Below are 27,283 nucleotides of genomic sequence, written 5' to 3' on the forward strand. Positions count from 1 at the left end.
GCTTCCTTACTTTCAAATTTACTAGCTACGTCCTTATCAACTATTTCACAGATCCTGGTACTTAATTCATCCTTACCCTTTTGATTGAGATGCATACCGTGCTGAGTGTACATTTCTCTACCTAACATACTGATATCCACCATTACAACATTCTTAAAGTGATTGCACATTGCTTTTAATTTTAAGTTAGTACTTTGTACAGCTTTATTAACACACGAGTTTTCAGTAAGATCATGGCGATAAGGGACATTTACCACAATTGTTTTACAGTTATTCAACATACAGAGTTGTTTTGCAATTCTACTAACAGCCTCACTACCTTCATTCTTGGCCACATCATTTGTTCCACTTAATATTACTACATAATTCGGGCTGATGATTTAGGATCGAATCCACATTCAAAAGGAGAATTTTTTTCTCGGTCGTTAATAACTTTCCTTCCTTATTTACAATGTTGGGATTAATACCAGACAACACATCAACACTTTTAGCTCCAGGCTTGATATTTCCTTGCACTGCCAACTTGTGTTTAGAGTTACTATTCACTTTTTCGGACAGTCCACGACCGTGACTATCACCATGTATGTACACTTGCGCGTCTGTCTTAGGCTTTCTTCTTGTATTAGTTTTATTGTTTGTAACTTTCGGCACGTTTGGTTGCATAGTAGTTTTTCCCTTGTACATGGGTATCCTTGCACTATTCTTCGTTTTTGAGTTTCCTATCGGTTTTGCATTTGAATTCACGTCTCTTTCACTTCCGACGTTTTCCAACACACTGTATCTGTTTTCGCATACAATTGTTTTACCTGATACCACATTAGAATATTTGGGTCTGGGTCTACTGGAACTTATTTTTGTCCACTGGTTGGAGATGTTTTGAGTTTCAACAAACGATTCTACTGACTTCACTTTTTGTTACAATACTTCATTTTCTGATTTTAGTGTCCGCATGTCCTCCTGTAACACATTTATTATTTGTAAAACGCTGTCAATGTTTTCATTAACATCACAATGGTTTATGCTTACCATGTTTGACTGCATGTTTCCCCCTTGCACTTGCACTTCATTGCTATTAATCACGTTGCCTTGTTCTGTTGTTTAAGATCATCAACCATACTGCTTAGTGACTTCACATCAGTAAACAAATTCTGTATGATTTCTTTTAGGGACGAAACTTCTTGTTCTGTCCGGATGCAGCTAGAACACTTTTCTTTTACTATTTCATCTTCCACTATGGCGAGGTCATTCACCATGATATTTTGTTTCTTTGTTTTGGATCTTGTAACATGTTCTGACGTATTTCTAACTCGCACAACACACGATTCACATAACTCGCGTATATTTTCATTGTTCTTACGACATTTTTTACATAAAGTTGTAACTTTATTTACTATTTCCGCACTAACTGAAACACCGACACTACCGTGATCCGCCATTTTGAAAGTATATATGCTGTAATAATAATGCTGTAACATTCGCGAAGTTTTTCGGGTTATTGCTTGTAATAGGTAATCTTTTCATAAAATGAGTTCTGTATTGTAGGTATTTCTTGTAATAATAATTAATATATAGTAAATCAGGAAACGCTGCATTTGAATAATCTTTATATTATTAGTTTTAACATTACTGAAGCTTAAAAGGGGAAAAACAGTACCTCTCTGTTTCGATTGAAGTTTCGAGTAGATTCTCGGTTTCAGAAAGTTCGGAGTGCGCTTGTATTGAGGATACTTGAGTTGAAATCAGAGGTAGGATTAAAATTTCAGCAAAAGAAAAATACGGACACACGGAAATACATAGTAACAAATCATGATTCGGCTAGGAATGCACTAAAGTAGCAGAGAAGAGAAAACGCAAAATCGCGTTGGCTACAGAATCCGAACGAAATAATTACACAAAATTTCGTAGACATCAGGCGGGAAACTTGTAAAACTTTTAGAGCAAAGGAACGAGTAAGGAACTTGAAGATAATAGTAAAAACAAACATTCGGGACATGTATAAGAGCATCAATGAATTTTAGAAAGGCTATCAATCTCGTGCTTATATGTTAAAGAAAGCCGATGGAACAGCTCTCTCTGACACAGATAGCATCTTAAATAGATGGAAAGATTTCTTTGACGATTTGCTTAACAAGCAGCCAAAAACCAATGTTCGCGGAGAAAAGAAAATGCACACAGCAGAACTGTATATTCCAGAGTCTAACCAAATAGAAGTAGAAATCGCTATAAAGAAATTAAGAAACACAAATCTCCGGGTATAGACGAAATTTTGGCTGGAGGGAAAAAACTGTGGAACAAGATGCACAAACTCATTCTCCGTATCTGGAACAAGAAAGAATTGCCACAAGAATGGGAAAAAAAAAAAATCAATCATCGTTCCAACTCACAAGAAAGATGGCAAAATAGATTGTAATAATTATCGAGGCATTTCTCTTCTGTCAATTTCCTATAAAATCCTCTCAAATATTCTATTAGTAAGATTGACCTCATACGCAAATGAAATTGGAGATTCATCAGTGCAGATGTAGACAAAGTCGATCAATAAATCAGATATTTACAATTCGGCAAATAATTGAAAAGAAATAGGAATGCAATACCCCGGTTTTTTTTTTTAAAAGCTTACGATTCAGTTAGGAGGGAAACATTATATAACATTCTTACAGAATTTAGAATACCGAAGATGCTAGTTAGATTTCTTAGGATATGTTTAGATAAATCCTAAAGTAAAGTCCGAGTAGAAACAAAATTTATGTCCACGAGCTTTCACGTCGAAAATAGCCTGAAACAAGGATATACGTTGTCGACATTATTATGCAACTTTGTGCTGGAGTACGGTATCAGGAAAATCAAAGATAGGAACCAGGGCCTAGAGCTGAATGGTATTCAGCAGGTTGTGGCGTATGTTGATGTAAATTTAATAGGAAATTATGGGAGAACAATAGAGAGCAAAGTAAAGGTTTCATTAAACGCTTGCAGGGACATGGATTTAGAAGTAAATGCAGAGAAAACTAAATACATGGAAATTGGTCTTGGTCGTAATACTGCAAATTACGGATGCGTTAAAATATCAAACAATACTTTCGATAAAATGGATACTTTCAAATATCTAGGATCAATATTAACAGAAGAAACCATATTAACAAAGAAATTAAATGTTGACTAAAAGCAGGGAATTCGTACTATTATTCAGTTCAAAATCTTTTGTCGTCGCGAATCCTTCGAGGAATTTGATGCTTACGATAATCATACCTGTTCTGTATGGTTGCGAAACATGGTCGCTTAATCTGAGGGAAGAACGTAGACTGAAAGTATTTGAGAACAAATCCTGAGACGAATATTCGAATCCAAGAGGAACGGGAATAGGCAATGGCGGAAACTTCATAACGAGGAACTACATAATTTATACCGTTTACCGAACATTGTTAGTCATGAAATCTAGGAGGCTCAGATGGGCAGACCGTGTAGCCAGAATGCAAGAAAATAGGGGCGCTTTCAAAGTTTTAACTCTTAAGTCCAATCGGAAAACGACCATTAGGAAAACCTAGGTGCAGATGGGAGGATAATATTAAGATAGATCTCGCAGAAATAGGAATACAAGGTAGAAGTTGGATTCAGTTGGCTGAGGATAGAAGTCGATGGAGAGCTTTTGTGAACACGGCATTAAACCTCCGGGTTCCATAGGCCATAGAGTTAGTTAATTATACTTTTGTGTTCAACATGTACTGTTTCATTCATAATAATAATAATAGTAATATTAAAAGCATTTATTGTTACTAAACATATAGTATATTTGAATGCTGCTTTTGTTAATATTCAAAAAAATTGTATAATGCGCTATCAAAAAAAATAGCTCAGCGGAAGTAGTTCGAACAACACACTGAACATCGAATGAACGTAAAACCTTCATTTTTTTCCTTGTGTGTAAATATTTGCATTGAGTTACATTCCTGTTACATGTAATTTAACGCTTTTTTTTTTCTACTTCAGGAAGCTGCTGGGAAGAAACCAATCGAGAAAACACCAATTGAAATTAATAAAGGAGAAGCGATTAAGCAGTAAGTTAATTCTGTTGCTGTTGAGAATGTTTTTCATCGTTTAAAAAACTAAATTTTGTACTACATTCTCATCCTAGATTAAATTATAAATTATTAAAGAAAAGAAATTACTCATCAATCTGCAGGTTGATTTATTAAGGAGTTGGTGTACCCAAAACTCGTTTGTATATATGCACTCTGTTCGTGTGTCCGTCCAGGAGGCACAAAATGTATAATGATCTAAAGGTCCATAAGTTAGGAATAGATTTCGTTCGTGGAGGTGACCCATCCACTGGAATTAGTATAAATCAGTCATTTTCTATACAGCAGGTTTTACTGTTGATCTCTATACAGCAAAAACAGTCCTAATTAGCACGAAGCGGTTTTTTGGAATCGATTTAGCATTCAAAGAATATATTTGATCTGCATCCTGAACTTGACTAAAATCGGAAGTAATTGATATCTACTATATCTTTTGGTTTCAATATTGATCTACATAGAGCAAAAATAATACAAAATAGCGAGAAGTGTTTTTTGGAATCAATTTCACTTTGTAAGAGTAGGAACCATTTTCTCTCTCAACCTTCTATTCAAACTGAAAGTGGAAGAAATCAACCACTTCCAGTTTCAACGTTGATCGCTATAGAGTAAAAACGGTAATAGATAGCGAGAAGCAGTTCTCTGCTATCAATTAAACATTTCAAGAAAATATTCCATCTCCATTTTAATATATCTGTTAAAACTGGACGTGATAGAAACATACTTCCATTTCCGGCTTAAATATCTAGAAAATATTGCGTCATTAGTAAGTCTTAAGTACGATAAAACTCGGTTATTATGTCAACAGTAAATTTTTGAGTGGAGAATAGAGGTGAGGGAAATTGCATTGTTGAGCTGTTAAATAATTGAAACTTCAGTTTACACTCGTGTACACTCTGCCACGGTTAACTTGTTTCCTTCGAAACAATGATTCGACTATCTGACGGGACGTTGTTTTGTTTAGAACAAGATGTTTAAAACAAATGATTAAAACTTGTTTTAAACAATTGATTTTGTTTAAAACAAATTTTGTATACGTTTTAAACATGTGTTGTTTATTTTATTTTATTTTTGTAAAAAAAAAAAATCTGCCCGAGAAAGAAAATTGTCAAAAAGTGCTTCCCACTCAGAAGACTATTTTCTTCCCATGTGAATGTTTCGATTTCTCGTCGCTACAGGTCAGTGTGGTGATCTACAATTTGTCTCTTTTTTTCCCCCTTGTTTTTAACGTTGTTGTATTGTTTAAATGTTTCTCATTTAACTTATAAGAAAGTATCGTACTTGTAGAACTGATATTAAAAACTAAATAAAATAATTATCATGAAAACAAATTTTCGTGTTGTATTCAGAAAGCAAACAAACGGTTATTTGCAAAATTGCAGTTCTCAAATTAAAATATCGCAGGCATTCGTTGATACAGTACATGTTGGTTCTCATTTTCCGTGCAACTTAGAATCGTTTAACATGAGTTTTACGCGAATAAAAAAGTACATCATTTGGAGCAAATTTATTGAAGTAACTCAAACTCCATCAGATAAGAAAGTGACCATACGAGCTCGTTGAAAAATATGTAAGAAAGAAATAGTTGGTTTAGTTCAAAGAACGAAGAATCATTATGAAAAATGCAATACAACTGGAACTACTGAAACAACTGGAAACCCAAACAAATGGTAAAAGTGTTGATCCGAAAATTGCTTCTGATGAATCTAACGTCAGTGATGTGGTTGAGATGCAACTGGAAACTTCAGATAAGAATTAATTTTGTATCATCAATTTCTTTTTCATTATATTATGAAAATTTTATTTCGGCATTCTCCCCAACCTCCGTTCTAAATTTTCTTAAAAACGTTACATCTTAGCATAGCTTGTATGAAGGGACCAGGCGGGAAAGCGCAAGGTATGGCAGTCGCTCGCGTAACTAACCATTAAATTGTGATACTTATTGCAATATCAGTGCCGAACGTCAGTGTCTGAGACAATTTGATCTCAATTTGTTCGTCTGTCTATATGTATGTACCACGCTACAGGTTGCAATTTTCGGTCTTTGAACATTAAATTTTGAGGGAAGAAGCACGAGACTTCGGAATTTGCTGTATAGATTTTGACTGCGATCTGGCGTGAAATTTCAAAATTACTGGTTCGGATCCCACTTTAACAAAAAACCCTGTCTCATATAACCTTGCTACTGATGCTATATGGGACAATATAGCTGATGATAGTGTAATCAATTAAACTAAACAAACTAATTTTATGCGTTTCAAACAAACATGGATTGCAGGATAAATTTGGCTCCAACTCAATTTTTATAAAATATTTTTAGATATGGGACGTTCAGAGCACAAGAGATCCAGGTCCATTTTCAGAAAGATTCACTTGCTCAGCAAACGTAGTATTTTCGTAGTCAAGGGTACGAAACAAATGAAACAAAAACCACGTGAAAGTGTGTAGTCTAGAGTTTCATAGGACAACCACTAGACAAGGGCGTTGATGGAATGAGGGAGGAGGGCTAATTTCCCCCTCTTTGCTCATAAATAAGGTATTAACATTATATTGTGTACGCTGCAGCATGGGAATGATTAACAAGTCAAGCTCCGAATGTCATAGTCAGTGATGCATAATTACGTTAAATAAATGCAGGGTGTGTCCAAAAGAATACATCGACGGAAAACGTCATATTTTAACAATCACGAATCCGAGATGAAAGAAGGAAAAACTACATAACATGTAATCTAGAATTTTATATGATTGTCGCTAGAGAGGGGCATTCGTTCCTAGGTCATCCGCCCTCTACCCTGAATTTCAGATTTTGGGGGCAGTAATGCAGATTTAGAAACGTTTTGCTGAACGAAGTCCAACATAAAAAAAATTGAAGTCCTTACACCGAATAAATACGAATTTTCATCAGTTATAATCCATTTCCATTGACCGTAAGGGGCTATAGGTCTGTTTTGCTCTTTTGTATATTTTTTGGCCCAAGGATTCCAAAGGTGGCTCTACTTTCGAGTTTCGCTCGTGCTTAAAATTCTGGAAATTGGGACTAAGCAACTTTCCGGTTTTAATCATCTGTATTTTCTCCTTATTTATTCGGTGTAAGGACCTCAAGCTTGTTCTGTTGGAGTTTTCTTATCAAAAGATTTCTAAAACTGCCTTACTGTCCCAAAATGTGAAATTCAGGGTGGAGATGGAGGCGGTTGCCCTCCAGTTCCACTGACGCCCCTGTCTAGCGGCTGTCGTGTGAAACTATCCCGCGCTCTTTCGCATGGTTTTAGTTACATTTGTTTTGGACTCTTTACTGCGAAGATATTACAGGGTGAATATCGGTCACGAAAGTAACGAAAGTCGTGAAAAAGTCACGAAATCAAAAAACGGTCATGCAAGTCAAGAAATTTAGCTTTTGAATCACGATTTTTTTTTTATCTGTACAAATATACGTAAGTACAGACTGGAATATTTTGTTCTATAAAATATGGAAATTTACTACCAAAAATGTCTGTGGCCGGCGTTAGACGCTACCAAATCGCAAGCAAAACACGCTTCTATCGCATGCATGAAAATTCGGCCTAATTCGCACCCAAATTAGCTCTGGAGAACGTTACGAAATTTTATGGTTTGTTGAAGAAAAGGTCACGAAAAAGTCACAGAATTTCATTTTGGAATTTTAGTAGACACCGTGTATTACGTTTTGAAATAGAATTCATTTGCTGAGCAAAACTGAACTTTATTGAAAATGGATTTGGATCCATTGTACCCTGAACGCTCCAAATATTACCTTTCTTCAATAAATTATTGACTCAAAAAAACAACCAATTACATAGGCCTGCAGAAAATATTTTAAGTTTAGCACAACATGAAGTGTGCTTCAAACATTACTTTTCGAAAATGTATTACTTTAAAATAATTTTATTAGCATCAGGTTCTGAAATAGTAATAAAATTTTGCAACAAAAATCTCACCCACCTCCACGAAACGCGAGCTTAACCCCTGAAGGCATAACTGGCAAACTTCCAGAAGCGGTAGCTCCGAAATGACTTGCTTTAGGGCTAAAATAACCGCACAACCTTATTTCTGGTAAAATTATAGCCTGATTTTAGGGCAACATGATTCCCTTTGCATTTGAAATTTCGAATACCAATCAAAGCTGTTCGCCATAATTCTTGATAGCACCATCTGATGTGTCAGACCACTTCCAAGTTTCATCATTCATCCAAATTGTTTTTTCATATATATTGATAGCTTGTGTGAAATCTCTATAGTAGGTAGATTTTAACATCTACCTTAAAAGCTTATTACAACCAAGAAAGTACTTATGAGAGTCACTGGCAAGAGGGTGTAATAAAAGGTGGTCTGATATGAAATAAGTTGAAAATTACTAATCTATACTGAAATATTCTGTACCCAACACAGTGTAGTCTTAACGAGAATAAAATAAATGAAAAGATCGGTTGCAAGAGCAAAAAAATCTTGACAAATACGTTATTACACGATTGTGAAATATGTTTAAAATCATGTTTTAAACTGTTCAAAATGTTTAAAACGTATTTTTTTCGTGTGTGTTTTAAAACATGTTCAAAACATTTTAAACACCTTTTTTATGTTTTAAACATATGTTTTGCTCTTTTTTTTTTTTTTAAAAAAAACTATTTTTTCCAACCCTGCTATCTGAATAACCTTTCGCTAGTCTTTTAACACTTGGTTTGAATTGAGTTCAAGGAGACACTAAAGAAGGATCAACGGAAGGTTAGATTTAAAAAAAAAAAAAAAAACTAAATCGTTGTTCTGAAATAAATAAATAACGCGCAGATTGATAACTAATTTCTAGTCTTTCATTCATTAATTTGTGTACACTATGCGAACTTTTAACAGATTTGACAGGAAAAGACATTTAAGATATAGTTGCATTTAAGATATAGTTGCATATATTTAAGTACCAGTTTCAGATATAAACAACAAAGTTAGAAAGTCAATTCCTTACTTCCGTAATAGTTCTAATAACAACTCCAAGAAATATTACTTGAGAATAATTAGTTTTAAAATTTCAGCTTCGTTTCATATATATTGTACTATGGATGTAATGAAGTAAAATTGGTTCGCTTTAGCATCTTACTTGTCGAACTTGAGGTAGGAAATAGTTAAGTATTCAATTAACAAGAAATTTAAAATTAAGAAAAGGAAATTTCTGAAGAAGTTCTTGTAGCAGTAACTAATACGTGTAACTACAAGGAATGTAAACTGCACAAAAATTACCGAAAGCTAAGATTTTTTTTTTTTAATTAAAAGAGAATCGTTATGAGGCGCACACTTTTGCATAAGTAAGCCATCCAGTTTAAAAGTGTGCGTAATAACTAATCCAATATGCTCTGACGCATATCAGTTGTAAAGTTATGTGATATTTTTATCTTCAAGTAATGGTCTTCTAACATTTTTCTCAATATTGTGTTAAAATATATCTAATTTATTTGCTTTTCAAAGAGTAATTTTCTGCTTTATCTACAGGCCTTGTATATTGATATTTGATTCATTAGCTGGAACAAGTAGAACCCGAGTAGTTGCTACATTACGTGACTACTTGACAATTGAATACAGAATTAAAATGGGCCAGGAACATCAGTTTAACAAAGACACTATTAAAGGTGCCTGTCCGAAAGTTCCACAGCAAAATAATTTCGTTGATTGTGGAGTGTACGTTCTCCAGTACGTGGAAAGTTTCTTTGAGGTAAGCTTTCTGCCAGTCATTCCAATCGTAATCCTTTTCATGTGTGTAAAAGCTTTAGCTAAGCTGGATTTTGCTAATTGGATATGAAGTTTCACCCTGTTCAAGTAGAATAAGTAAATATAGTACAAGTTGGATAAAATGGTAGAGAAATTATGTTAAAAGTAGAAATTTAGTTTTTCTTTCAGCAGTAGCAGGTATAATCAGATAAAAGATTCCAGTAGATCTGTTGGGCAGATCGAATGTACTTGCCTATTCCATTCATTGGATACTCATAATTTAGATCCTTCTGCCCAGTCATTCTCGGATACTTAGTAGAGTAGTATGTAAATTTAAGACAAAACTTCATACAGGTATACAAGGTGGATCAGTTGTCTTGATACACTCTGATAACTTTTAAACGATTAGATAAAAAAATGCTGAAATTTTTCACAACGCAAATATCGATGCAAAGATATTATTTCACATGCTTTCCGATACCCCTAGATTAACAGTGTAGCCAACCCAACATAAAGTTACTTCATAGATTAAGGAACTATCCGATATAATCTCTCTGTTATATAAATCTCCTCACAGATTTTGCTGTCTTAAAATTGTTTGTCTGCTGACTTTATGATGGTACAATCCGCGGCAAAAAACCTGCAACATGAGGATGTGAGTTTATTGTGAAACTACGCCTAACAGCACAGGGAATGAACATAACTTCTAAGTGGAACGAATCACGCCAGGACAAACCTCGGCCTCCTATCGTGCACATTTATTTTGGAGCAAAAGACTTCGCCATTTCACAAACTTATATGCTCATGTTGCAGGTTTTTTGCCGCGGATTGTACCATGGAGCTAATGTTTAAAATAGTGAGATTGTGGCTCCAGACAAAATATTTGAAGACACAACTAAAACTGTGAAGAGCTGATAGATAGCATTTCTTGTATGAAAATGTTTCCAAAAAATATTAAGAAATACTAAAATTATAAGTAAAAACAAAGTTAGGTTCGATTGAGTGAATCCTGGCAATTTTGCTTTGGAGGGAATTTTGTAGTAGCAAAGGAAAAGTTAGAATTTTCATTAAAGGAGCTGGGTAAGGGACGGAAGGGAGTAAAAAATGCTACTCACTACAACTAGAGAAACTCAACACATTGTTTAAAGTAGAAAACTCTTTCAACGGAGTCCGTGTAGAACAGTGAACAGGGTAAAAGTCGATAAACTAGCAAAACATTTTCACATTGGATCAAATTCTATTCTCATTTTATCTTTGTTTTATATATTTGGTCTAGGAATTAATTCGTGCGGTTGGTACGCACACATTGAAGCTGTAGTACAAACACAAAATACATAAATACCTTAAGAAAAATATCGTCCATCGCTAGCCACCACTTTCGCCCATCTGTCAGGCAATGTACGGATTCCGTGGCGAAAGAAGTCCTCATCCTTGGAAGCGATCCAGTCAGAGACCCATGTTTCGATATCTTCTGAAGAAGTAAACCGCTGTCCAATCAAATCGTTGTTCATGCAATCGAACAAGTAGTAGTCCGAAGGAGCAACGTCTGGTGAATACGGCGGGTGGGGTAAAACTTCCCATCCGACATTTTCTAAATAGGTTTTGACCGGTTTTGCGACATGTGGGCGAGCGTTATCATGTTGAACAATAAGTTTATCATGTCTGTTCTCCCATTCTGGTCGTGTTCTGGCCAGAGCTTGCTTCAAACGCATTAATTGTCGTCGATAACGTTCTCCATTCATAGTTTCACCCGGTTGCAGCAGCTCATAGTACACCACACCTTTCATATCCCACCATATGCACAGCATAACCTTTGCACAGTGAATATCTCGTTTTGGTTGTGATGGACCTGGTTCACCTGGTTTCACCCAGGCCTTTTTTCGTTTAGGGTTCTCGTAATGGATCCACTTCTCATCACCCGTAATAATTCGATGCAGAAACCCCTTTCTGCTCTGTCGTTGAAGCAGCAATTCGCAAATGGTTTTTCGTCTTTCAACGTCTCTGTCTTTCAATTCATGTGGAACCCAATGTGACATCTTTTGAATCATTCCCATGGCTTTCAAGCGTTTGGAGATTGTTGTTTGATCAACGCCTAATGCTGCTGCAAGTTGTTCCTGCGTTTGACACGAATCCTGCTCGAGCAATGCTGTCAATTCTTCGTCTTGAAATTTTTTTGGCTGTCCAGCTCGCTCTTGGTCTGCCAAGCCGAAATCATCACTTCTAAACCGTGCAAACCACTTCTGACACGTTCGCTCAGCTAGAGCATGGTCACCATACACTTCCACCAAAATACGATGACTTTCAGTCGCACTTTTCTGCATGTTAAAGTAATGCAGTAGGACACCCCGCAAAAACACTTTATCGGGCACAAATTGCGCCATGTTCACTTAACTACAAACTGGTGTTGTTGACGCTTTAATCCACTGCCCTATACTACGAACGATACGCGATGACAGGGGTTTGCAACACATGTGTGGATACACGGAACTGTGGGACGCTCCGTTCGTTGCGCCATCTCTTGTCCACCCGCACGAATTAATTCCTAGACCAAATATATTTAAAAAAAGGAAGGGAAAATGTAATAAATTCGAAAAATCATGAACTGCAGTATACGCGCAAGATTTAATAAGCATAGATGTACCTATTCAACTATAAACATGCCACATGTGAACACAAGTACTTTTTACTGCTAATTTAACCCCTTTTCTATAATAAACTCTCAAAAATTTTAGTGTTCTATGTAAAACCATAAGAATAAAGTTTTGCTTAAAGTTAAATATTTGAAAGTACAAGATATGTTTGACGAAGAATACTGGATTATATTTATCCTCGAAATTATTCAAAGGCCCTTTATAAATGTAAATCTTAATTGTTCTTGCTCTTTTAGTCGAGTCGAGGTATTGGCTTGTGATACAAGGTTACTAATCACAATTGAAGAATGGGATATTACTGATTGTAGAACGCTAATCTCTGGTACGAGAGGTTTCTGGTTCGATCTCTGACAGTGAGTTTGTGGTAGACAACATCGTGCCCTTGGGTTTTTCCGGTTCATCTCATTTTCATTCTATTACTCGTGGCCCCGCTTAGCGTAAATTTCTAACGTTCTCACCTTTGGCGCGAGCAGTCTTCTGTTGATTGTTGGTGGGGACCTCGATCGGAAAGGTGTAACGGCTTTTTCAGTCCAGCCATCTTAAGTGAGGTCTTTCCTGGATTTCCTTTTTCAGATCAGGCAAGTGCCGGGATCGTATCTAACATACAAATCCAAGGTTACTTCCTTATTTCCCCATTCTTTTCTTCCTCGCCGATTCCCCGGGCAGTGTGATTGCTGAGGGACGCCATCCCTCATATATGACGGGCTATAACATAGCCATAGATGCTGAAAGGCCAAACAACTAATTCCCTAATCCTAATCATTCCATTAATTTATTTCGTAATCGTTCACTTTTGCTAGTCATCCGTCTCCTTTTAGCGTACAGCGCATAATGTAGTACGTAAAACGTGCTAGATGTTTTTCCTCAATTGTAAATAAAAAGTAAAAATAAAAAAATACATCTTTTATGTTTATATATACAAGATGGGCCATTTATATTGATATGGCCTTCAACATTTAAATTAATAGACACAAAACACTTAAATTACGTACTATGCAAATATCGAAAGGGGACATTGTTTAACACATACTGCAGTACATCCGGATTAGCAGTGTTGCTAACCGAACATAAAATTTTATTTTTCCAAATGGCACTACATCAGATTATTACATATTTGAAATTTACATATTAAACGAAAATTTACAATAACACCTTGTTATGCATTGCTGCAAACTAAGGACCAACCAAATTTTGGATGGTTCTACAGCAGTAATAACGCAAGTGAGACGGACGGGACAATGCAAAGTACCTTAGTGTCGAATACTACCGTCCTCATATGACGTATTTCGAACAAGTGGAAGCAAAAGTTAGCTAGTATTGAATATTGGACTTTCCTCAAAGAATTTTATTTCGAAAAAGTATAGATAAGTCTCACATCTAAGTGCGTAGATAATTTTGAATAGACATAAAGATCATAGTACCGTTTATAGTAATTTGATATCTCAATCCGTTCCAGAGATATGAAAAAATAAAAAAATTGGTATATTCCCTAAAATTGCTTATTTATGAAAACTTTTTAAAACCTTTATGGCATTTCTTTGTTTCTTTAACATTCCAACATTAGTTTTTAACAGGGGTAATTGCAGGTTCTCGGAATTATGTAATTTGAAGCAATATTCAAACTTAAAAAGTATTACTGTAACTCCAGAACAGTTCGAGATATCAAATTGCTGTAAACGGCATTGTGATCTTTGCATATATTTAAAACTACCTCTATATTGTATGAGGTGCTTATTTTTTTTATTACTTTTCTTTTTTAAATAAAAGCTTTTGTAAAAAGTCAATTTTTCACTCCGTTGTAACTTTGTTCCTATTCTTCGTTCGAAATCCATCTCATCATGATCATAGTTTGACACCAAAGTACTTTAAATGTGCATTGACGTACCCGTGTCATTAACGTTATTACTACTGTAGAATTTGGATGTTCATAATACTGTAACGTTCTTAGTTTTCAACACGGCATAATAAGTTGAATTGTGAGTTTTCGTTTGATATATAGGTTTGAAATATGTAATAACCTGACGTAGTACTATTTGAAAAGATATAACTTTGCCGTAAGTTAGCAACACTGTTAACACGGTTGTACCCAGAATTTGTCAACAATGCCCCCCTGTCGATATTAGCATCGAAGAAAATTTGAACATTCTTTACTTGTTAATTTAAAAGTTACAAGGGTGTGTCAAGATAAATGGTCCACCCTGTGTATATCGGGTGTTCTAAAAATGGCACCCACGGACCACAGAGCACTATTCTACAAGTAATACATACTAAAGCAAAAAAATATATATACTTATGTACCTTTCGGGTCCTTGTCTGGAGACACGAATTGCACTATGTGGCAACGTCGCAAATAAAGAACTATAGAATAGATCTATTAATCTGTCAAATATTTGAAATATTTGCATTGATTCTTTCTAGATGTCAGCTAAAATCGATATAGATTGATACTAGCATCACTTGTAAGTGTATCAATTGATTTAACTGCTTGATGTATTTGTAAAGTGAAGCTAATGGTTCCAAGTTAATATGTGACGTTGCCACATTGTGAAATTTTGATTCCCCATAGCAGCTAAAGGAGGCCCCGAAGGGCAAACCATCATATAACATTTTGGGGCTTTATTTTGGTCTGTAGAATAGTGCTCTGTGGTCCGTGGACACCATTTTTTAAAACACTTGATTTATATATATATATATATATATATATATATATATATATATATATATATATATATATATATATATATACAGTGTGTCTACTGATACTGGAAATATACTGGAATTTTGATCCACATACTGAAAAAATCATGAAACTGGTAATTTGTCAACAATATTTGTTTGTAATGATTTTAAGGACTTAGAAACAATTTTGTATTCATTGAGATTGTAAATTTTTCCAAAGCAAGAGTTGTATAAATTTTGTAATTAGACATTTAAAGTAATGGGTGGAGTGGAGGGCTGTGAGGGAAGTTGGGAGGCCCTTTAAAAAATTTTTAAAAATCATTTGTATTAAAAAAAAAAGTCTAACTAAATATATACAAATAAAATATTCTTTTGATGGTAAAACAGTTACAACCTTGAAATCATCAAGAATGAGATTATTCCTAAAGAAGTTTTAAAAAATCATTATATTAGGTACTGGAATTTTGCTGATGGTTGTACTTGAATATACTGGAATTTTGAAAACGAAACTCAGTAGACACCCTAATATATATATAGCCGAAAGCGTGGGAAAATGAACTTTAGAGATTTATATCTTCACTATCCTAAACGATAGAGCAAAGGCGGTATGGTCAGGTCAAAGACATCGAATGTGCTTTATCCAAAAATGCTTACGCCGCAATCGTGAAACCCGTGCGCAAGGGATTCCCCAAAGGAAGTGGGGAATGCTCGTCAATTTTCTTGAGAAAGAGAGGTCTACATTAGTGTGGTTCGAAGACTATAAAAACAACAAACAGTAATTTGTTTTCTGCATGATATCTTCAACGAATTCAACACGGCGCGGGAATTTTGTAATTAGCTATGTGGGGTTGCATAACTGCAACATCAGTATGAGGTAAAAACATATGCTTTAGTTACCATAAATGAGAGAGGCGGGCCATTCGAGGTGAATAGCAGCAGCACAGTGTGTGTATACCTGCAATAGGAATTGGCGTGGGAACATGAATGAAAACAGGGTGCAGTAACCAAAAACATAGGGAATATGAGAAACTACTAAAAAGAACATGCACATGAACACCGTAGTAAATACAAAAATGAAAAGAAATGTGTATCCAGTATGTGGCAAAATAAACTAAATAAATAGGGATAGACGAAAATAAATAAATAGACGAATAAATAGGCAAAATAAACGAAATGAATATAGCTACATTGTACTTACCATAAGCAGGTTCTATTTGCCAAATTGCTGTTCCATGTTTCCAATATCCGCCTTAGTCGTTCATGTGTACTCGTGGTATGTTCTCAATATGTCCTCTACCAACTCGCTCATACGCATGGGCACGACGCGGCAATGACTGACGAATATTATCGAGTACTTCGGGTGTATCACGAATCGACTGAAAAGTAGCCTGGATACGTTGTTTCAGATCGTCTATATCATGAATTTCCCTTGCGTAAACTACTTCCTTAACATGTTCCCACAAATAAAAATCCAATGGATCCTAAATTTTTGTAATGAACAGCTTCAATTTAAACCTTTTTTGTAAATAGATCTTGAGTAACGCAGTTCTGTACTATCAATTAATTGTGTTGTGCAAGGTGTTCCTGAATATTGCAGTTCTTTTATAGTAGTTTGTCATGCAGATATTATCCATTCTTCAAAAATGAATACCGGACAATTTGTTATCGGAATACTTTGGCCATCTCCAGTTTTCTCTTCTGTCACTCCCTCATATTTCTAGCGAAACCCTAGTTAGCTGATAATATGAGGAGCATTCATTTAATTCGTAGTCACCCTGTACAAGTATGGGAAATTGTTCACCTACCTTAAAATAATCACCTCTGGCGGCGACGCACTTTGTCCACTGTGACACGAACCGCTAGATGCCTTTCTGGTAGAAGGCCTTGAGCTGCCGGCAAAGCCACGACGTCACCTCCTGTTTGACCTCACCGTATCTACGTAGAGCTTGTTTCACTTCCCTAAACGGGTGAAAATCGCAAGGGGAGAGGTGGGGACTGTAGGGTGGGTGACACAGAGCCTCCCACTTAAACTTCGTCAAAGTCTCCTGCATCACGTTGGCCATATGCGGCCGCGCATTGTCATGAAGCAAAACCACATACTCTGATAGCTTCCCTGGGCGTTTGGACTTAATAGACTTGCGGAGATTGTGCAACGTCTCTCCGTACCGGGCGGCGTTCACGGTCTGTCCGTGCTCCAAAAATTACGTATGCAGTAATCTTCGAATGTCAAAGAACACGGAAGCCATTACCTTTCCCGCTGAGGTTCGAATCGATTTAGACTTCTTTCGAGGAGGAGAGGTGAGGTGACGCCACAGAGAACCTTGACGTTTGCTTTCCGGGTCGTAGTGATGGCACCACGTCTCGTTCCCTGTGAAAATTTTCTCTAGGAATGCTTCTGTCTCCAGTCTATCCTTTTTTTTTTTTTTTTTAGCGTCGGTAAGACTGTGGGGCACCCATTGGGTACAAACCTTGCAAAAATGATGCGTGCGGGTGATTGAAATGGGCCAATCCGACGCTGATGCCCACCGTAGTTCTCCGGTTCTCCCGGATGAATTCGTCCTCTCGCGCAATGATCTGTGGCGTCGCCACTACGGACTGCCCCGAACGAACGTAGTCTTTAAGCATCTTTCGACCCTCTGCAAACCGCTTGCGCCATTTGATGATTGCTGGCAGTAACAATGCGTGCTGTCCGTAAACACTTACCATTCGTCTGTGCATTGCCCGTGCACTGACATCTTCGGCGGTAAGAAACCGTGTAACGGCGCTCTGTTCTACTTTATCGGCCTCCATTTTCTGCAAACTAGTTTTTTTTTTTTTTCGACTGAGAACACACTACTGTACATTTGGACGACGTTGACACAGGGGCGTCATTTAGGGGGGCAGGAGGGGCAATTGCCCTCCCCCCAAAGAGCGAGGAATACATATACTTTAATCGATTGTCTACTAATATACTAGTACAAAACGTAAAAGTCTTATGTGATGGTGCTCTTGCCCCCCTCAAGCAAAGTCTGAAATGACGCCTCTGCGCTTACACAACTGTCCCTCTTTGCAGTTCCACTTTCTCTTATGGGGTCCCGGGTTTGATCCCAGCCCCCGCCAAGTGAACTTTGTGGTGGACAAACACCGTGCTCGTGGGTTTTCTCGGGGTTCTCCCGTTTCCTCCCACTTTCTTCATTCCACCATTTCACTCATCTCTCATCATCACCGTCTCCTTTAGCCTAACCGGCATAACCGTGGGACGTAAAACTTAAAGATTTCATTTCATTTTTTTTCCACTTTCCCTTTCATGATAGCCACCGAGCCGCCATCTATCGAGCCTTTAAAGAACCCGTTACAAGCCGGTATAATTGTCGTTACACGTTTCACACAACTTTCATTCATTTCACGAAGTGACTACGAATTAAATGAATGCTCCTCGTAAAATTCACGAAAAATGAGCATGTTTACGTGAGCACGCTTTCGCTATCCTGTATGCAAAATATGTGTGTGTGTGTTTATGTACCATAAGTGTCAATCATCATTCCTAATCCAGATTAGTTGTAACTGAAAAATTAGTAAATCATGTTCATTTGGAATTCATGCATGATTTCACTCATTATTTTGGAGAGTAATGCAATTAAAACATTAGATATTAATGTAAGTTTGTATTACTTATGCCTATGTTGCTCTCTTTTAAGAAAAACTTATAAAAATGTTTGTTTTTCCAGAATCCAATTAAGGACTATACTTTGCCAATCAAGACCCTTATGAATTGGTTCCCAGAAGAAGTAGTCGCGCATAAAAGAGAAGATATCTCTAACCTCATTATAGACCTGATGAAAGAACAGAATATGAACCCAAATTATAAACTGCCGCAGCTTGTGTTTTCCAGTCCCCCTAGATCTTCAGAGTCAAGTGCCAGCACCTCTGCAAGTACAAGTGCTAGTAATGCAGGTACTTCGACGCCCTCTACGAGTAGAGCTGATACTTCTACTCCAGGAACAAGTAACGTATCAAAACGAGCTTTATCTGTTCATTCCATCTCCGTTGCCTCATCCTCTGCGTTATCTGCATTGAAGACTTACGACGATGAGTATGAAAGTGATGATCAAATGTTTGATGAAAAACAAAGTATGGAAATGTGCTCTCAACGACAGTGTGACATTTCTGTTAGTGAAGGAAGTCAGAATGTGGGATCTTCCGATATCGGTGGTTCTAGTGACGAATATTTGAGTGCGAATGACGGTCATATTGAAGACGCAGCTTCAATGAAAAGGTTACTTGATGAACAATTAACTTTAAGTCTAAAAAAGAAGCCGCGGTGCGATTCAAAAGGAACTCCTAGAAATAAAAGATAAAAATATTTCAGTGTTGATGTCACTTTGTGTGTTGTATGTTAAATGATTATATATAGATATATATACTATAGTGTTGATGTGAATGACATAATGTATGGTTTTTCTGATAGAAAATTGTATAATATAATAGCATTTTGTGTTTCGTTATTGGTAGATAATAAATAGTTTGTAACCATTGATGAAGTAGCGATTGATTTTGTATTCAGTACACCTTGACGTCAATTTTATGATATGCTAATTGTAATAGCATAATTCCTTCTGTTGTCCGTTAGTTATATTTACGTTCCTTCATATATTATTACTGTATATATACCATTTATCTACTACGTATTTATTTAGGTTCCAAAATAAATATGCACTTTATCACTTAAAACCACTTTTAATTTTATTTGTTTTACACATTTGTATTGAACAACTTAACGCAGAAATTTTCAAGGTGTTGCTATTTCACTTCGTGTATTTGAAAGCATATTCTCAAGTGAGGAGGTGAGAATTGTATGTTACATACTGTGAATTTATCGTGATCAATTTATTCAGTATTGATTGGCCATAATAACTAGTCACTCATCAGCAAAAATTTAGCCACCGGTCCTATTACAACATACTGAGTTATCAGAATTATCTTTTGTTCTTCTGTTATCAAAACTGTCAGGTTTATACATTGTGTTTTTGTCATTCTAGCCATCTAAATTGGTACAAAAGAGTACCAACATGTTTTCATAACGGGAAATAAAATTGAAGCAAATTTTATGTCCATTTTGTGGTAGAACATTTGTCGTGCTGCTTAATAAAATATAGCAGAAAAACTGTCATTTTATCTGCATCTCAGTGGTAAATTATGTTAAATTCTTTTTTGGTTTGAATTGAGGGTATTCCCGTACATCAGCTTAGGCTATCTCACAGATACCTTTTTGCATTTGCCTAAGACATGCTTAGATTTAAAATTAACATAATTACAACAGGAATTATGAGGGAGCATTCTTCTATACGTAAGAAACCCATATTGATGGATGTCAGACCAAAAAATAATTTAGCAGAGTTTGTTTTGAGATGCAGGAATGTTCTGTATAGCGTTGAGATAAGCTTCCTTGGAGATTAATGTTGAACTATATAGTTGAATTGAAAATTGCAAGATTACTTTTAAAATGTTTTTGTTTTTCGTTTAATGGTGTCTTCTAACCTGTATAGAAAGTTCGATAACTCAAAACATCGTTTTGTATATTTGTAATGAAATTATTCTGTATACTTCCAAATCATTACAAAAAAATTGTACAAACTTTTTTCGACCTTTATTATATATATATTGAATGTGTCAGTTTTTAAGTTCTGTTATACGCATTCCCAGGTATAAAGCAATTGAGAAAGTTAACTTTTCATGCATAATATACAACGTACTGATTTTTTTTTCTTTTTAAGTTAAACAAGTCGAATCATATCTAACTTCTTTTCATGTACTAGTAGTAAAAAATATTTATCTGCTAGAAACTTTCATTTTTTTCTCTCTTTCGTAATATATCTTTATGAGTGACAGTTTTTGAGAACTTTGCGTTCTTCCGAAAGAGCTGGTCACAGCACAAATCGATATGGGAAATTGAATCTTCAAATGTTAATATTTTTACTTGATTTAGTTCAGTTTGTGCTGTACCGAAATAAAGTGGTATAATTCTATATAAATTTTTTTATTTATGGTAAATTAAGTGTCCATTATTCCATAAATGGGAATTGCTTTGATTTTTGTATATAAAGTGTTGAAAAATTAACTGTAAGAGAGAAACAATATTTTTCTGATTATAAGTTTTTATTGGACTTTAATACAGATTTACAAAAAGTATTAATAAAAAAAATGCATTTTATCTGACATTGAGCATAATAGATAGTTGGTAAAGTATAAAAAAAATCATAATAATTCTGCTTATAATTGAAGTCAACTTATAACTAGGATACTACTTTATTTAAAACCTTTCAAAAGTGAATTTCTTGTAAAAATTTCCCAATAATTCTTGTTTTAATTATTAAGAATTATTTTTAAGCACTTAAGATATTGACAAGAAAAGGTAGTGGTGTCAACAAAAATAATTTTCATTTTAATCACGTTAAGTTAGATAATATACAGAATAAGAACTACATTAAACTATTTTAGTTCCGTCACCATTCACACACTTCTGCATTCGGTGCTACCACTGTTGGTAACAATAATGGAAGTTGTCTTTTATCTTGTGGGGAGGGGGAGAATGTGGGTATGCCATTTTCGACGTGTTGTCTTCAGCTCAGGGTTCCCTTGGGGTAAAGTAAAAAAAAGAAGTTATGCTCAAAAGGTCTAATAGACAGAGCATAATGGACCGGTGCGTTGTCCTTGTTGAGGCCTCTTCTCCCTTTTTCGTGAAGTCTGGTCGAAACTTCAATGTAGTAATGGTGATTGACTGTCCTCCAGTGTGAACCCACTGAAACATCACGATTGTATGAACATTAGAACACAAGTGACATCCTCGACATCTAGAGTACATGATCAGTCCCTACTGCTATATAATTCCTTGGTATATACTTTTCATCTATTTTTTAACTAGATATCTCTCTATTATTTTCTCACGTAGTTCGGATTCCACGTTAATCAGGAGATCCCATCTCATATAGCCTCACTGCTGAAAGGAACGTTAAACTCCAAATCAACTCTATTCTTATTTTCAACTGCCATATTTATCCTTTGTTTCTTGTATATTTGCGTTGATTTAACTTTCTGATACATTCGTTCATTATTTACGTACTCTCTCCGTAACATTTATTGCAATAATATACTTCCTAGGTTTTGCTGTCTATATGTTTTGTATCCTACGTGTTTCTTCGCTATATTTATCAATTTCAGCTTCACTAGATTGTGATCTGAGATAATGTCTGCCCAGAGAAAACCTTCGTGTTTAAGGTGTTCGGTAACTTTTTTGCATCATTTGACATTGCTCATCTAGTGGGGTTTCGAAGTATATAATTTTCTTTTGCCCTGTTTGATCGAAGTATTTCTTATTACTGATAACATGAGTGTGCAGAAACACCAATCCCTGTTTTCTCTCTGATTTCTTTCTCCTGAACCGTATGTACAGAAACAAAAGAAAGATTTCTTTACACAAAAGAGTAAAAACTAGTGCTGTCGAAGTTTTGAGACATTTCCAATTTCCGGTTTTTGAGAAAACCGAAAACAGCAAATGCTGTTTTCGAAACCGAAACCGCAAATGCGGTTTTCGAAAGCGAAAGAGGCCCGAAACCATGTTTGCGGTTTTATAAGCGAAACCATGTTTGTCCTTTTCAAAGCAGAAACAATGTTTGCTGTTTTTAATTATTCCTTTTAACAATTGTGAAAGCACCTATCAATCGAGACAATTGTACTGATTTATATGTAAACTTTTTTTCTTTTTTCGAAGACTGTTATGGTAATATGAGCAGCATTGTGCGAAGGGGATAGTTCGTTGGTTGTACAAGTCACAGCTAAATAGAAAATAAGGTATATCCCTATTTATAGGGTTGCCATATGTCTGTATTTTGGTTTCCATGTCCGTGTCCGTATCGTACAAGGCATGAAATAGGAAAATGTCCGTATTTGACAGTTTTTGGAGCTACCCGAAAATTTCCGAGTCGGGAATCGCTAAAATCTTGGTCGAAAAGATTTGTGTTTTCATTATAGGGTATAGGCTTATAACTTATGTATATTTCAGTTATTATTAGCAAAGTTTTTTTTAATGTCTCATTTTCCCGTTCTAGAGTTCTTTTGCTTAGATTTAATATACGTAATTTAATGGCATGATTTATTATGTTTGTGTTAATGAAAAAAATATAAAACATGTTAGTTTCCAATACTGTTTTAACTATTACAGTAAAGAATTGTGTGATAAGATAAAAAGGTGATTTTTAGGTACGAAACTTCAAAATATTTGTTCTGTGTTTGGGCACCGTATCTTTGAAAGGTCATCATTTTAAGGCTTATCCGTATTTTGGATAAAAAAATTATGGCAACCCTACCTATTTAAGATCACTACACATGCAACTCATGAAATTCAATTTGAAATCTTACGCACTTAGATTGAGATCTTTTATATTTGTATCGCTACCTGTATGAATCAGTGTCTTATAAACTTGTTGTTGGCATCTCAACGAAGAAATAATATCAAATGCCTAAATTGACGGTGTCCATGTGAGGCATTGAACAGAAATGAGGCTCCCGTGATAAATATAGTTTACGATGGTAGCAGTGCCAGTGGACTGCAGTCTGCAAATTCGACAAATCTGTTAATATACAATACACGTTCCATTGCATGCCTGGCTTTCTAGCCTTGTTTATAAATTCATAGTTTGGTTCATTAGCCTTTGTGAAACGTTTGTGTTAAAATGAAACTTAATATTTAATTCAAGAAAATACATCGTAGACTTCGTCCTTGTTCTACGTTCTACTTTTTTCTGTATCTAACGTTAACCCTACTTTTTTTCTCAGCAGAAATAAAATATATATGAAATTGTGTACAGAAGCAGTAGACTGTCTGTCATGGCTCAGTGGTAGTGCGTTCACCTCTGGTGCATGGAGTCCCGGGTTCAAACCCTGCTCCCGCCAAGTGAACTTTGTGGTGGAGAAACACCGTGTGCGTGGGTTTCCCCGGGGTTTTCCCGTTTCCTTTAGCCTAGCCGGCATAAAAGTGGGACGTAAAACTCAAAAAATTCATTTTCAGCAGACTGTCTATTGCATTGCAAAGCTTTGTGCTGATAAAATTTGATAGAAGTTTTTCACTCACAAAGAACAATATCTTGTTATTACCTGACCAGGATATAAGTGCGGTTTTTGGAGGAGGTCGCTGCTGTTGTGTTTACAACAGTTTCTTGGTAAGCGCGGAGGAACAGGGGAGCGGAGAGCATCACTCTGCAGTGTATCCAACGATTTCTAAAAGTTGCAGTTTACATGTTATAAGTAGCCTAATCTGTTTCTCTTAATAAAGAACGCCATAAACTATATAGTTGTTATTGAATGCAGGAATGGTTATTCCTGCAGCAATGCAGATGTATTGTGGATAATGACATATGTATGAAAATTAACAATTTAAGAACAGCATAGCACGCAATTGAGTTTCTACCATGTATTAGGCAGATTGTATAAAAATTAATTACGTTTTATTTGATTTCATTATAAGACAGTAGAAACCTGTAAAACGCAGTAATGGGATGTTAATGACTAAAAGATTAATTAGGGTTGATAGCTTAGAGACTTTGCGCAATACCTTGTAACTGTAAGTTTAAATCAAGTTAAGGTTCGCTATGCTTGTGTTTGTTCTAAATGTATGTTTATCGGTTGACAAATAAATTATTTTCTCCAGTTTTAGCCAAGGAAGAATTCCGATACCTTTCCACTCGAGAACTGTGGAAGTCCTCTCCGTTGGTCTATTGGCTAGCGCATGTGCCTTTGTTGTACGTGGTTCTAGGTTGAAATCCGAGTGAGCTCAAAAATTAATTTTACAATATTTCACTTTCATTAATCATCTGTCTCCTCTAGCATAAAGACATACATCATGGGACGTTAAACTAAAGAAATTTCATTTCATTTTTTCGATGAATGTGTACCCTTTGAGGGAAAAGGAGGTGAAGAAAAAATTGTTTCTTCATTTCTTTTAAAGGGCTATGGGATTGGATAGCTTGTCTTTCGCGATTGACTTGTAAAATCTGATTACAGTGCATCTTTCTTTTAGGATTATTATCGTAATCCAGTCTTTTGGTAAATGTGGAATAAAAGTATTGATAAAACATCAGCGCATAGGTAATGTAAGCGTAAGTAATCATTGCTCAACACATGATAAACTCACAATTTTTATTTATTAGTACAGAAATTCCCCTTGAACTTCCTCTGAATTACTTTCCAACTCTAGGTCTTAGGTGACAGAATTAATTCTACTGTCTGTTTTCATACACACTATAATTTTAAAACTTGCTGGCCTAGTATTATCTTTGTGTCTGTAATACATAATCATTTGTCGATTAACTTCAGAGGACTGAGTTTAGCCCGTAAGCACAAGTTGCATATAGTTCAAACATATTAAATGTACAGTTTTGTTTAACAGAGCCTGCCCCTCTCCCTCCTCTATCTAAAAAGCCCTATATTGTTGTCCACATATGAAATTCATAGACAAAGGCAATCATGTTTAAACAGCTGTATTTTTATTTCAAGTCTAACAAGGTACATTGTTCGCTAGTGGTCTACTATGCCACGCTTAGTTGCATGCATGGAGAGCGTGCCCGCGACCGCTCGGTCTATTTAATGGACGGGTTCCGCAAGAATGTAATGCACCCCGCCCGTAGTTCCTCAATACGCTATGTATTCTCGTGCACGAAGTGCACCGTCAGAATTTGTCCCCTAATTCTGACTCACCGAAGCGATGTAACCCCCATTTTCTGAGGGAGTGGGATACGCCCACTGCGCGGCCAGACCGAAGTCCTGAGTGCCTACCAGTTAACCTACTGTTTGAGGCAGACTGCTAGCGAGTCAGTCCTACCATGCTCCGCAGGCATGGCGCCCGAGCGTTTCAAGGCAAGCTCACCTCCCCCATACGCTCACCGTTACCCAGATTCTTGGGATTAGCTCCCGCATAGTACCGAATCCCACGGTATGACCACAGCCCGGCAGAATCCAACCCAAATCCGGGGCCCCAGGCGATGCCCGAGGGTGCTTGTTCAATCCCGGCCCTGCCTGCCTCTATCGTTCAACTGGCAACCACCTTGTCATGTAGAGGTACCACGCACACGTCGAGATACTCCTGTATCTCATCCCGGACCCAATGGTACGTGTTAAGTCACCATTTGAGTTTGGTCCCGCCCCATATCCCACAGTTTCCTCCCTTTAGCAGGATCGGAACCGTTACCCAGATTCCTGGGATTGGCCCATCCCCCACCTCCGTTTGGTCCCCCTCCCCAGGCAGGAATCCGACACTTCCCCGGTAGGGTCGTCCAAACAATACGGGACTTCCTCTAGTTACGGTAGAGGTGCACCGTACATTACCAGAGCCAATGACTGATGTAGACCGTCTGCTCAAGGTAGACATTGTCATTTGGGAGCCGTGTCTCCCGACCCCAGGGAGCTGTATCTCTCCTGGTAGGCCCGCCCAAACAATACGGGGCTACCTATCTTTTACGTGTTTAGGTACCACGTACACGTTGTAGCAAAGCTACTTGTCCGAAACCCAATGGTACGTGTAGGCCACCATTAGAAGGGACACCCACACCCTTCCTCGGTAGGGCCGTTCAAGCAATACGGAACTACCTCTTATTACGGTAGAGGTACACCGTACATTACCAGACCCAATGGCTGATGTAGACTGTCTACCTTTAAAGACAATGGCCATTTAGGAGCGGCGGCTCCCCTGGTAGGGTCGTGTGCCTCTGCACCCAGTGAATGTGTAAGCCTGGGACGAAGGGGCGACCCACTTCCTCAGCACTCCTGAGGTACGAGTATGCGTTAGGATACTAAGTATCCCATCCCGGACCCAAGAGAACGCATAGCACTCTCTTTGAGGACAACCTAGATCATCCTCCCGGTAGGGCACTGGATCCGCCCACACCCTTGGGCACACCAGCTACCCACTCTTTCATAGGTGTTGGGGCACCACGTAGCCTTATCTCCCGGACCCAAGGGCACGGCCTAGTTGCCCATTTCGGATAATACCCGAGGGCTCACCTCCGCCGGTAGGTACGGCAGTCGAAACTACCTACCTCACTGAGGACGTGATGAGGTCACACGTACTCTCCCGGATCCAATGGCACGAGTTAGTCGCCCATTTCGGAGGATAGCCGAAGCCTCACCTCCGCCGGTAGGTTATCC

The 27,283-nt window shown here is 36.8% G+C and overlaps 1 protein-coding gene across 3 annotated transcripts in view; it reads left to right on the forward strand.

The window, feature by feature from the left end:
- Positions 1–21,304, forward strand: part of LOC145686482 (uncharacterized) — a 168,902-nt gene extending 147,598 nt beyond the window's left edge. For all 3 annotated transcript variants that reach the window (XM_081759833.1, XM_081759832.1, XM_081759834.1), the window contains 3 exons: positions 3,985–4,052; positions 9,564–9,783; positions 18,817–21,304. In XM_081759833.1, the coding sequence (XP_081615959.1) occupies positions 3,985–4,052; positions 9,564–9,783; positions 18,817–19,446 (918 nt within the window). In that variant the 3' untranslated portion in view covers positions 19,447–21,304. The remainder of the gene's footprint in view (positions 1–3,984; positions 4,053–9,563; positions 9,784–18,816) is intronic.
- Positions 21,305–27,283: the final 5,979 nt, after the last annotated feature.

Source organism: Thermobia domestica, chromosome 5 (assembly GCF_964235325.1).
Source record: "Thermobia domestica chromosome 5, izTheDome1.hap1.1, whole genome shotgun sequence".
Lineage (NCBI taxonomy): Eukaryota > Metazoa > Arthropoda > Insecta > Zygentoma > Lepismatidae > Thermobia > Thermobia domestica.